At 32.3% G+C, this 13,203-nt stretch overlaps 1 protein-coding gene across 4 annotated transcripts in view; it reads right to left on the bottom strand.

The window, feature by feature from the left end:
• Nucleotides 1-13,203, bottom strand: part of CROT (carnitine O-octanoyltransferase) — a 42,762-nt gene that overhangs the window by 8,419 nt on the left and 21,140 nt on the right. For all 4 annotated transcript variants that reach the window (XM_023533452.1, XM_011364208.2, XM_011364197.2 and 1 more), the window contains exons 8-13: nucleotides 10,877-10,970; nucleotides 10,421-10,546; nucleotides 8,915-9,016; nucleotides 4,894-4,977; nucleotides 4,706-4,813; nucleotides 4,353-4,483 (exon numbers count right to left, since the gene is read on the bottom strand). In XM_023533452.1, the coding sequence (XP_023389220.1) occupies nucleotides 4,353-4,483; nucleotides 4,706-4,813; nucleotides 4,894-4,977; nucleotides 8,915-9,016; nucleotides 10,421-10,546; nucleotides 10,877-10,970 (645 nt within the window). The remainder of the gene's footprint in view (nucleotides 1-4,352; nucleotides 4,484-4,705; nucleotides 4,814-4,893; nucleotides 4,978-8,914; nucleotides 9,017-10,420; nucleotides 10,547-10,876; nucleotides 10,971-13,203) is intronic.

Raw genomic sequence — 13,203 nt, forward strand, 5'->3', positions numbered from 1 at the left:
TGGGCTGGAGAATGACATAACAATTTTAGATACAAAGCTCTCTTACTTTCTTGATAGTTGGAATTGAGTTAAAGAGATTAAATGGAGTGAGAGTAAAAGGTTGGAATGTGGGATCTAAGAGGACTCTAACAGAGTAATTGAGCCTCTTCTGTTCCATGTTTCTATAAGGCTTTCTTCCTGAAATAAAATAGTATCCTTTTAAAATGTGAAGAAGAAAGTGCAAATAAAAACATAAAACAGAGCTAAAATAACATTCTTTAAAAAACATTAAAAATAAAAGCAATAAAAATGAATGACAAAATATCACTACTCTGCAACCTCTAACGAAATAACAGATCTTGATAATAATCCTCAATGGTTACTAAGATATTAGGTAAAAAACTCAGAGAGTAAACTTTATAATGGATGTTGGCTAACAACTGAACCCAATCTCATTCTTAAAGGATAAAACAGAAAATTAGTAACATTGACTATTTGATTTTTTGTTGTAAAAAATAATAAAAATAACTGATTATTGTTCTCAAGTCTCTAGACCTAAACACCAGTTTATAAGGAAAACAGGAGACAGCAACATATTTAACAGTATTTTTTAACTTAAAAGCAAGTGAACAAAACACTGACATAAATTTATGTTAATGGGGACATAATGTAAAAAGATATGACCTGTGACAATAACAAAATAAAGAGGGTAGTTCATATTGTATAGAAGCAGAGTGTATACTATTGAAACTAAGCTGGTATTATTCGAACCAAGTTGTTATAAATTTAAGATGTTAACTGTAATCTCCAAGGTAACCACAAAGAAAATAGCTAAAGAATATAGAGATAAAGAAGGGAATCAAAATGATACAGTGCAAAAAATCAACTAAGTACAAAAAAGGGCAGTAATGGAGAAATTGAGGAAGAAACAAACATGTAAGACCTACAGAAAATATAACTATAAGGCAGAAGCAAATCTCTCCTTAGCAATAATTATTTTAAATATAAATAGACTGAACTCTTTAATCAAAGGCAGAGGTTAGCAGAATGGATTATAAAAGCATGGTCTATCTATATGCTGTCTACAAGAAATTAACTTTAGATACAAAGATATTAAGAGGTTAGAAGTAAAAGGATGAAAAGATATTTCATGAAAATAGTAATGAAAAGAGTTGGAGTGGCTATATTATTATCAGACAAAGTAGATTTTAAGTTAAAAGATTAAAAGAGGAAAACAAGACAGTATATATTGAAAAGGTTTAATTAAGAAGATATAACAATTATAAAAATATATGCACCAAACAACAGAACCCTAAAATATATGAAGCAAACATTGACAAAATTGAAAAGAGAACTAGACAGTTCTACTATACTAGCTAGAGACTTCAATACCCAATTTTCGATAATGGATAGAACATGTAGACAGAAGATCAATAAGGAAACAGGACCTGAACACTATAAATAACCAGATCAAAGAGACATATATAGAATATGCCACTCAATAATAGCAAAATAAAAGTTCTCAAATGCACATGGAAAAGTCAATATATATTAGGCCACATAAGCCTCAATAAATTTTAAAAGACTGAAATACAAAGTATCTTCTTCAATGACAATGGAATAAAGTCAGAAGTCAATAATAGAAGGAAAACTGGAAAATTCACAAATATAAAGAAATTAAAACATACTCTTAAAAAACTAATTGGTCAGGGAGAAATCACAAGGGAAATTAGAAAATAGTTTGAGATGAATGAAAAGGAAAACACAACACACCAAAACTTATTGGATTAAGCGAAAGCAATGTTCAGAGGAAAATTTATAGTTTTCTTTTTGATACTATTGGAAATGGAAATTTATAGTATTCACCTACATTAAAAAGGAGAAAGATATCAAATCAATAAACTAACTACACACCTTAAAGAATTAGAAAAAAGGACAAATTAGACCCCAAGCTAGCAAAGGGAAGAAAATAGAGTGGAGATAAACAAAATACAGAAATAAAAAATAGAGAAAGTTAACTGAACCAAAAGTTGGTTCTTTGAAAAGATCAACAAAACTGACAAACTTTTAGCTACATTAAGAAAAAAAAGGATAAGACTCCAATGACTAAAATTAGCTATGAAAGAGAGCATTATTCCTGACTTTACAGAAATACAAAGTATTATAATACTATGAACAACTGTATACTAATAAATTGGATACCGTAGATGAAATGGACATACTCTGAGAAATACAAACTATCAAATATGACTCAAGAACAGAAATCTGACTGGGCCAATAACAAGGAGATTAATCAGTATTCAAAAACCTCCCAATAAAGAAAAGTCCTGGACCAGATGGCTTCATTGATGAATTAACACCAAATCTTCTCAAACTCTTCCAAAAAAAAAAAAAAAAAACGAAGAGGGAACACTTCCTCACTCATAATGATGTCAGCATAACCCTGATATCAAAACCAGTCAAAGATACTACAACAAAAGATGCTATAGACCAATATCCCTTATGAAACAGATGTAAAAATCCTCTACAAATTACCAGCAAACTGAATTCAGCAGTTTAAAGGATACAGCATCATCAAGCGGGATTTATCCCAGCAATGCAAGAGTAGTTCAACAAATCAATCACACTAATAGAATGCAGAAAAAGACCTACATGATAATCTCAACTGATACAGAAAAGGCATTTCACAAAATCCAACACTGTTCTACAATAAAAACACTCAAACTACAAAGAAAAGGGAATTTCCTCAACATGATAAAGGGCATTTATGAAAAACCCATAGCTAACACAAAACACTGAAAATTTTCCACCTAAATGAAGAAGAAGAAAGGATGCCTGCTTTTGCCACTTCTGTTCAACATGGTACTAGTTCTAGCCAGGGGGCAAAAAAATAAAAGACATCCAAATTGGAAAAGAAAAAGCAAAACTACCTCTATTCACCGACACTTGATCTTTAAAGAACCCTGAAGAGTCTACAAAAAAATTGTGAGAACTAATAAATTGGGTAAAGTATCAAAATACAAAATCGATACATAAAAATCAATTTCTATACATTAGCAATGAACAATCTGAAAAGAAAATTAAGAAAACATTTCCATTTCCAATAGTATCAAAAAGAATACTCAGGATTAAATTTAACCAAGGAGGTGAAAAGACTCATATACCGAAAACTACAAAACATTGCTAAAAGAACATTTAAAAGACATAAATAAATGGAAAGGGACCCCATGTTCATGGATTGGAATCCTAACTGGCAGTATTGTTAAGATGACAATAGTACACAAAGTGATCTACAGAATCAATGTAATCTCTATCAAAGTCCTAATGATGTTTTTGTAAAAATGAAAAACCCATCCTAAAATTCATATGAAATTTCAAGGGACTCAGAATAGCCAAAACCATCTTGAAAAGACCAAAGGTGAAGGACTCCGACTTCCAGATTTCAAAACATACTTAAGTGAAATAAGTCAGACACAAAAGGACAAATATTATATAATTCTATTTATAGGAAAAATCTAGAACAGGCAAATTCAGATAGACAAAAGTAGATTAGAGGTTACCAGGGGCTGGGGCAGAAGCGGAATGGGAAGTTATTGCTTAATGCATATAGTTTCTGTTTGGGATGATGAAAAAAAATTTAGAAAAAGATAGTGGTGATGTTTGTACAACGCTGTGAATATTAGTGAATGCCACTGGATTATATACTTAAAAATGGTTAAAATGGCAAGTTTTATTTAAGAAAAAACCCCATATAGCTGCTAATAAAGATAAAATGGAACAATTAAAAAATTATGAATTCAAAAGAAGGTAAAAAGGAACAAAAACAGATAAGATAAAGAGAAAATAAACAGCAAGATGGTAGACTTACACCCAACTTACTAATAATTATATTAAATGTAAATGATTTAAACATCCCATTTAAAGACAGATAGTCTCAGATTGTATTAAAACAAGCAAGATCATGAAGCTTCCATTTCTGCTTAGGATGTAGAAAGTCACAATATACTATCTATCCTAAAAATGAGTAAAGACTAGATAATCTACAAAATCATACCTTTTCACGACTCCATCTGAAAACTAAGCTGCAAGAAAACCAAGTGATCTGAATTCCAAAGAATGTGAAAACCCCTCTTAGAAGACAGCAGACACTTCAAAAGTATTAAGGTAATGAAAAACAAGGAATGACTATGAAAGTGTCACAAATTGAAATCTGCCATTCTTTGGAATTATTGTTGATGGAAGTACAAATTCGGACATGGTGCCAATTGGGAAAAAAAGTAGGGAAAAACACTGTGAGTTAGGATGAAATAGCTATGATAAAGATATATCCTTGGAGTTCAAGATTCTGAAAGTGGAAATTAAATGGTCCTCACCGTCCATGAAGTCTGTAATAGGCCAGCTGAAGTGCAAGCTGAATAAATGTATCAGGGTGAAGCTTCATCTTCTTGGTTAGCTTTTTGCCAAAAGATGTAAAAGGATGCACCACAATCTGTAGATCAGATGCCTAACAAAAAGAATTAAATGGGAACAGTGAAATATGACCTAAGGAGAATACTCTAAAGGTAACCAATTATCATTTGCATTAAAGTAATTATCAGACATAAATAAAGGTATTAAAGCTATAATTTTAAAATGTTTCATGCTGTCATGCTTAGATGATAGTCAAATTTTTATGTATAGTAGTTAAGAGAAAGCATTACTATCTAAGAGAAAAGTGAAAATCTACCTGCTTGAGATACTGGGCTTTAGCTTGGTTGACGTTGTTTAATATTTTCTCATCCACAGTGAAAACAAGCTCCTCAGGAAGTGGTATATCTCGTACTTTCTCTGAACCCTAAAAGTAGGGAAGAATTTAAAATATTATATCTATAAAAACATGAGGAGAAAAGGGATAAAATATTTGTTTTAACATACCTTCCACCTTCCTTCATTCTCAAAAATCTTCTCATCAACATAATAGCTGATTTTTACCATAACCATTGCATCGAAAGGAGCGTGCTAAAATGAAAATACACAAGATTCTGAATACTTTTTATCAAATTTGAACTTTATCTAATATTTTATTTTCACTTTTCCGCCAGTCTCAATGTGTAATAAAGTGCAGCATTCTCAAATGCCTTACCTCCTAATGATAAAGATATGGATATTCTACAGAACAGTAAGTAACTGCTATATTTTATTTTCTGAGAAAAAAACAAATATTTAAAGTTGGAAGCACCTAGTTAGGGCTCTTGAGGTAAATGAGGAGAGGTGCAAAATAAACCATGTACCATCTGGAGAAAATAATTGCTATTTGTACTGGTAGTCAAAACAGGGATATGTATGTATGCAGTGCTAAGATGTTCTGGAATTGTGGAAAAGTGGACAGGGAGGGCAGACTATCTGAAGGCTAAACTGAGGATGAGTATGAACTTCTTTAGATAAAGACAATAGGCCACTAGATGAGTATTAAAAAGCATAACGATTTTGTGTATGTATCTACAAGTGTGCAGATGTGGCAAAAGTAATTCTCAATGCTTAAGGAATGTGGGAAAGACAGGCTGAGATACAGGGTGTTATAGGTTTGACAGCTATATTTAGAGAAAGGAAGTGCAGCTAGTACATTTTTCCATCATTTATTTTGAAGGACAAACTTTTTGCCTTATTTTCTCCATGTTCCTTTGATGATAATTACATCAGATGGTTTTCTCCTGTTACTGCTACCACTTTACATTAAACACAGTTACCATTTATGAACTGAATATGACACTGCTAGCTTTGGGGAGAAAGAAGAGAGAGTTAAGATATAAACCCAGCCCACCTGGTTCAGAGGGAATAATTAGGTGTCTTAAATATCACCCTAACATTACACAGCTCTGCTGCTCTATATCATGGCCCAATAGAGCCTAGAAGCACAGTGTATACTGTTATCAAGTAGGTGGTAGCCACAACATCAGGAAAGGCTCATGAGAGGGGTCAGTACAAGAGGCATGAGCAGCTCATCCCACTTGTCAGGAACGGCACAACATAACACGACTCACAGGTCACTAACAAACCCCTTTTCTAACTGCATCTCACAACTATATAGTACATTTTAGCTTTACAAAGAATTTTCAGATATCACATACATTATTTCATTTAAGACAACAGTATTAATCTTGAACTATTTTACTGGAACCACTAAGAAGGAGCAAGACTGAAGAATATGTCTCTTCTCCCACCCATCTCCTGGTGGAAAGCTAATAATCAGTTTCAAAAAAAAAGTTAGGAAATATAAAAATTTCAAATGCTTCCTGATGCTTTATTTGTTCACATAATTTTTATGTTTCTTTTTCATTTATATGGAGATAATATGTGTAACATACTGTTTTAAAATGTGGACTTTGGGTTCTGAGTCCAAACCCACCACTTACCAACTGTGCAACTATGAGAAAGTTACTTAATTCAAGGAAACTACCTCATCTGTTAGTATGGATAATAATACCTATTCTCATACAGTTGCTGTGAAAAATGATTTTAACAATGCTTATAAGTGCTTGCTAAAGAACCTGGCACACAGCAATAATTAGTAACTGCTGTTACTACTAACAGCTGTTTATTATGCTTCCCTTCATGAAGCTCTATAGTAAGGCCTATATACAGCAAACTAGTTGACTCCAGGATTTTAAATCCCAAGAGGGAAATGCAGTTAATATAATCACAAAAGTAAATATTCAAGCACCAATGGAAGAGAGTAGCAACATGGCACTGAATTAAGAACAGCTTTATAGTATATATACTTTACTAATGATGTTTTATAGGTTAAATTGCATTTTCTGTAATCATCTTAGGTTACAAGGGAAACCTACATTGAATTAAAAGCATATCAAGGGGAGATAATCAATATCAAGTAGAGATAATCAAACTGATTTTTAAAATATATAGGTGTTAATGCATGCACATAAAGTATGTCCATACACTTACTACAGAAAAGCAACTCAGCTGTGCTTGAGATATATGCTTATTATGGGACCTATATTCTTTATTCAGAGATAGAAAAGATCATTAGTTATTTTCATCTTGAATTTGAGCAAACAGCAGGATGTTAGTGGTATTAGTAAAAATCAAAGTAGTGTGAGGTTTTTGGGGGGTTAGGAATGAGGAAGAAAAGCAAGACGATGAGTTCTCAATGAGAGCAACTTACCCTCATGTAACAATATAATATCCAGTTTGAACAATTTAATATATAGTGAAACAAAACTGTCAAAATGAGAATAATAGGTAAAAAATAGAAAAGTATAACTGCAAACTACCTATATAAAAATGGCCAATGAAACTACTAAACCAGGAAAGAGAGTAGGCACGGGGGAAAGTATGATGAATATTAAGGTCAGTTTAGCTAGGGAAAGACTGTTAAGAGGATAGAGACAGTGTCAGATTAGTAAGAAGAGGGTAATGAACTGCAGCTGACAGGTCAAAGAAAAAGTGAGGGCAAAAGCCAAAAGGCAGTCAGCTACTTTGCAAAAGATAGTTTCTAAGGAACAGTGAGGACATAAACCAGTTTGAGGAAGTAAAATAAATCAAATAAGGCACTGAAGAAAACTGAAGTAATTAACAAGAAATATTTTGTCAACAGTGCACTCTAAGGAAGAGCAAAGACAACAAATCTTCAAAATGACTCATGGGAGCCTTTCACTCTGATAAGCCACTATTCATAGACATCCAGTTTTATTACTGGCTTCTTCTGTGATAATAACTATGGAAACTACCACATATCTCTGTGGTGGTTTGAAAGAGTGATTCTACCCCATAGATCCCAAGGTTTGGCATGTAACCCAGACCAGGTGAATCAGAGCACCTGATACCCTGGAATGGGCACATGATTCACATATGCCAATCACAACCAATGAGCATTATTCCCAGGACTTTTGCTGGAACCCTGTCTGTGTGTAGCAGTGGGTGATGTGGGAAGGAAGCTGGTTATTTCCATGGAGAACACTAATCTATGGGGTAGTCTACCTAAAGATAAAGCCAAACATAAAAAGGTAGTACCCCAAAATGGAAAGAGTAATTTCTAATGAAAGCATTTGGATACTAGAAGTCAGCCTTACTCAAAGTTAGTTGCACCCCTATGCCAACAAATACCTTTTTAAGCTAATGGCAGTTTGACTTGGATTTCTATTACCTAAAACTGAATAATACTAATTAATACAACTATTGAACCCAGATCAATGTAACAGGTCTTTTTAGTATTTTAGTCACTAAATGCTTTTAGAGAAAAGCTACCAAAAACAAACAAAAAATCTACCTGATACTGCTTTACGCCAATTATATACTTTATGAAAAGTGTTACAACAAGATTACAAGTATGTATTGCAACTCTCACTTAGGTTGATTTTTAAATTTTCTTGGTTCATAGACCTCCTGAATGTCCACCAGAAAATGGCAGGGTAGAGCTAATGAGGAAGACCACAGGAGAACAGAATAGAAACAAGTTTTTTTTAATGAAGGTAAAAGAAGGTATTAAGTATCAAACATTTTAGTATCCATGGTGTAAATAAATAATGTTCCAAATATCATGTGTCATTTTAGGAAAATAGTTATAAAATTACTAGGTAAATCTAGAAATATGTCCAAATACATGTCTCTGTGCATAGAACATATGTTATCCAATCTCTTTTAAAATAGGGTGTAACTCTCAACCAACAGATAACAGTAGATTTTAAAGAGCTTATACTACATAAAAATATATGCAAATTCCACTTTGCAGATACACACCTATTAGCCTTACTACAGATGAAAATAATTTGTCCAATACTTTCACTGAGAATTCATAACTAAACCTTTTATTATAATGCCATAAAACAAAAGAAGTATTTATTCATACTACCACATCACCGCATAAGTATTGTAGTTTACAGTCATTAAATTAACCTAAAAGATTGAAAGGCAAAAATAATTTCAGTAGTTTACTTACATCACAATTACAGCCAAATACTCCATTAGAAAAGGATATCAAGTTATAGGATTTGTCACCCCAGCGTACTGTTGGATCTCCAGTAAGGGTCATTGCAGTTAACTAAAATAAATTTAATATTTCCAAATTAAAAGATTTTAATATTGGTTTATAAGTATTTACATCTTAAACACATATGTGTATATATATATGTGTGTATACATATGTGTGTGTGTGTGTGTGTGTGTGTGTGTGTGTGTGTGTGTGTATAGTCTCATTTTTCCTCTTCAGGTTAGCCAAATTTAATAAATGATAATAGTTATACTCAAGAGGTAAAAATAATTCTGGCCCTGACTTTAGATATTTCTTAAAATCTCAGAAAACACTACCATAAAAGAGAATGCTGGTAGAATATTCATGGATGTTTAGAGAAGATACAATTGAACAGACAGCATGTTGCAAGTTGAACAGTGTAAGAGGCCTTGATAAGTTTAGTTATTAAAGTCTAGTTTTGAGGAAAATATTTTGAGAATTCATATCCCACTAAACCTATTTATCAAACGGTAGGTTGTGGCCCAATAGTGAGTCATGAAATTATTTAATGCATCACAGTAAACATTCTTTACAAAAAGAAAGAATAAAATAAATATCAGAGTATGTCACAGATAGTAAAAGTAATTAGTTTTGTGAAACTTCTATTACATATGTGTGTGTACCGGGATACAATCTAAATGTATGTTTAACTGTAGACTGCAGTAAAAAAAGTTTGAACACCGCATTAAAACATATTTTTCCTCAAGAAGTTTGGTGATACTTGTATTAAAAAAATACAGCTAAAGAAGAAGAAAAGTTAGTTTTAGCTACAAGGTTTTTCAGTCCTATATTATTTTATTCCTGTCATTTAACATTGCATTCTAAAATAATTTAAGTGTTTTCAAAAGACTACGAGACTTCTACAAGTATGACTACTATCTCTTATTATTTCCCAGGAAATGATAATATTATCACAGACGGTAAAAAAAAACAAAAACAAAGTAAGGTAACATTCATCCTTAAACTCACTACAGTGTGTTCAATAAAACCAAATAATAAAATTACTTATAATTGTAGAGTAATATAATTCTTAGATCTCACCAGCTAAGGTGTCAAGGCACACTAGTGTGAGTTATAGGTAGGTTCTCATGTCACCTTTGGCACGAGAAGCTCATTTAGCCCAGTGACCTGTGCAAATTTTCTGTATATGCATTCAATAAAAAGGGTGTAAAACATTGACATGTCATACACAAACAATAGTAACACTTCTTTATACAACATACAAGGTATATCTAAATGTGGAAACAATGTGGAAAGAATTTACCAAGCATAATTTATCTATGTGTAAGCTTCAATTTGGTACATGTATATATCACAGGTATGAAAAGTTTCAAGAGCCTGCATATAATAAAAAAATTTTCCCATGTTCAATATATACAAGAGTCCTCCAGAAAATTTGGTAGGAAGAAATAACATAACAAGATAGTTAAGTACCTGAGAATAATCTTCTGGTGTTACATGTGGACTGCCATCCTCTATAGAATATACCAGTAAACTGTTCTGAATTTTTTCTAGCAGAGTCAAGTTCTCTGGATCAAGACTAATCAAATATTCTCGTGCCTAAAGGACAAAAGCATAATGCTTAAATGTTATAAATTAAATATAAAATATCCAAGAAAATCTCAAAATAGAGAAAACTTCATTAGAAAAATGTAAATTACAGTTAATAATAATGTACTGGATATTTGAAAGCTGCTGAGAATAGATCTTAAAAGTTCTCATCACAAGAAAAAAATCTGTAACCATGGTGACAGAGTTAGCTAGACTTATTGTGGTAATGATTTTACAATGTATAGAAATAATGAATCGTTACATTGTATACCTGAAAACATTATAATGTTATATGTCAATTATACCTCAGTAAAAAAAAATCAAAGTGTAAATTATAACCTTAGCCCATCGAGTTCGCTCCTCACTAGTTAATGCTGCTATTCCAGTTCCATCAGGTTCATTATGGCACTTCTTGTAGATGTATGTCAATTGTCTTAAGGGAGATAAAGAAAGAGGATTCAAAAAGAGCAAGGCAAAATCACTAGCTACTTTGGCCTTTAATAGGTCATAATGTTTTCCAATGTTTTTATATATTATCCAAAGAAAAGGATTATGATCTCGATAGCAATTATTTTCCACACCACATTTTTTTTAACGTGATTATGTGGCCTATTAACATTAAAAGTGTATTTGAAAATAACTTAAGTAAATAAATTTGGTGTTTGGCTGATATAATATATACTTTCAAAATTTACATGCACTTCTGGGCTCCAAGTAAATACCCCTTAAACAATGGAGAACTTGAATATATTCTGGTAAATAATCTCACAAATATCATGCACATCTTATCTAACTAAAACCTATATGCATATATATTTAATAGAGGATTTACTCTCTATCCAATTAATGTTTGTGTTCAACCCAACAAACATAAGTATCGCAGAGTCAGTTTTAAATGTTTTCACATGTGCTGTTGATATTTATAACCATTATATTTTAAAGACTCTGTTAGCTAAGGATAAATTATTTCCCATCGCATTATACTCCCAGTCCGATGAGTTTCATTTATCTTTAAAAATATGGCAAGTACTTAACAGGGTTCTTCCATAAAGAAATTTTCATCAGTTAAAAATCCACAGAGGCTTAGTTTCAGCCTTACTTCCTCATGGCACATGCTAGGATATTACTTCAATTAAAAGCTTCCAAGGGTTTCTTAGAAAGTGAACTAAAATAGTTTCACAAATGGTCTAAAGGTACCACTGGCAGCCATACTCATTTGTGGCTTTTTCATTCAAAACTGGAAAATACAATGGTTGATATGCATAATTTCTTTTGTTCCTTAACTACTTCTATAATACTGATGAAGAAATAAAGTCCTTGCTGCAAAATTCCTCCCTCTTTATTTGAACAATAATGGTGTCCTGTGGAGCACATGACAGCTTCTTCACCAAACAATCTGCATCTATGGTGGGAGCAACTTGCCTTGCCTCTTCCTGCTTACTTATCTTTGCTAACTCTGATTATGCTTCGATTACAAATAAAGTTTCTACAGTTTATGGTTATATGGTGGGCTTATGGTTATATGGTGGGCATAGTAACTAGCATAAATTCTGAATGCTAAAGTAACAAAATCTACCTCACTCTATCTCCAGTTGCTGCTTTTCCTTTACCATCTCAAAGCACCAGCTTTGGCTGTGAAATATTTTGCTGTTCTCTGATATGACCATTTTCACATACAGTGGGTAACGACCACTTCAAAAAAGGTAGTCATCTTCAGAGAGAAATTACTTAGGAAAATGTGTTAAATCTGAAATGACATTTTAAATTTGATAATAAAAGATTAGATAATAATTGCCCAAATCTTAATCATTAAGAAGTCCATACTACCCAAAGCAATCTACAGATTCAATGCAATCCCTATAAATTCCAATGGCATTTTTTTTTCACAGAAATAGAAAATAAATAATAAAATTCACAAAAAAATCTGAATAGCCAAAGCAATTTGAGTACAAAGAACAAAACTGGAGGCATCACACTTCCTAATTTCAAAATAAATATATTACAAAGCTACAGTAATCAAAACAGTATGGTATTGGCATAAAAATGGACACACAGACCAATGGAATAGAGAACACCAAAATAAATCCACTTATATACGGTCAACTGAGGGTGCTAAGGGTACCAAGAATACACAATGGGAAAAGGATAGTCTCTTTAAAAATGGTATTGAGAAAACTGGATTGCCACATAAAAAAGAATGAAACTGGACCTCTATCTTATACCACAGACAAAAATCAACTCAAAATTAATTAAAGGCTTAAATGTAAGACCTCAAACAATAAAACTCCTAAAAGAGAACATGGGGGAAAAGCTTCCTACATTGGCCTTGGCAAGTATTTATTAGATATGACACCAAAAGCACAAGCAACAAAAGTAAAAATAAATGAGCGGAATTATACCAAACTAAATGCTTCTGCACAATAAAGGAAACAAAATGAAAAGGCAACCTACACAATATGAGAAAATATCTGCAAACCATATATCTGAAAAGGTTAATATCCGAAATATATAAGGAACCCCTACAACTCAACAGTAAAATACCCCCCAAAATCAGATTTTAAAAATGTCAAAGGAACTGAATAGACACTTCTCCAAAGAAGATATACAAATAGCCAATAGGTATGTGAAAAGGTGCTCAATATCACCAATCATCAAGAAATGTAAAC

Source organism: Pteropus vampyrus, unplaced genomic scaffold (genome assembly GCF_000151845.1).
Source record: "Pteropus vampyrus isolate Shadow unplaced genomic scaffold, Pvam_2.0 Scaffold4, whole genome shotgun sequence".
NCBI lineage: Eukaryota > Metazoa > Chordata > Mammalia > Chiroptera > Pteropodidae > Pteropus > Pteropus vampyrus.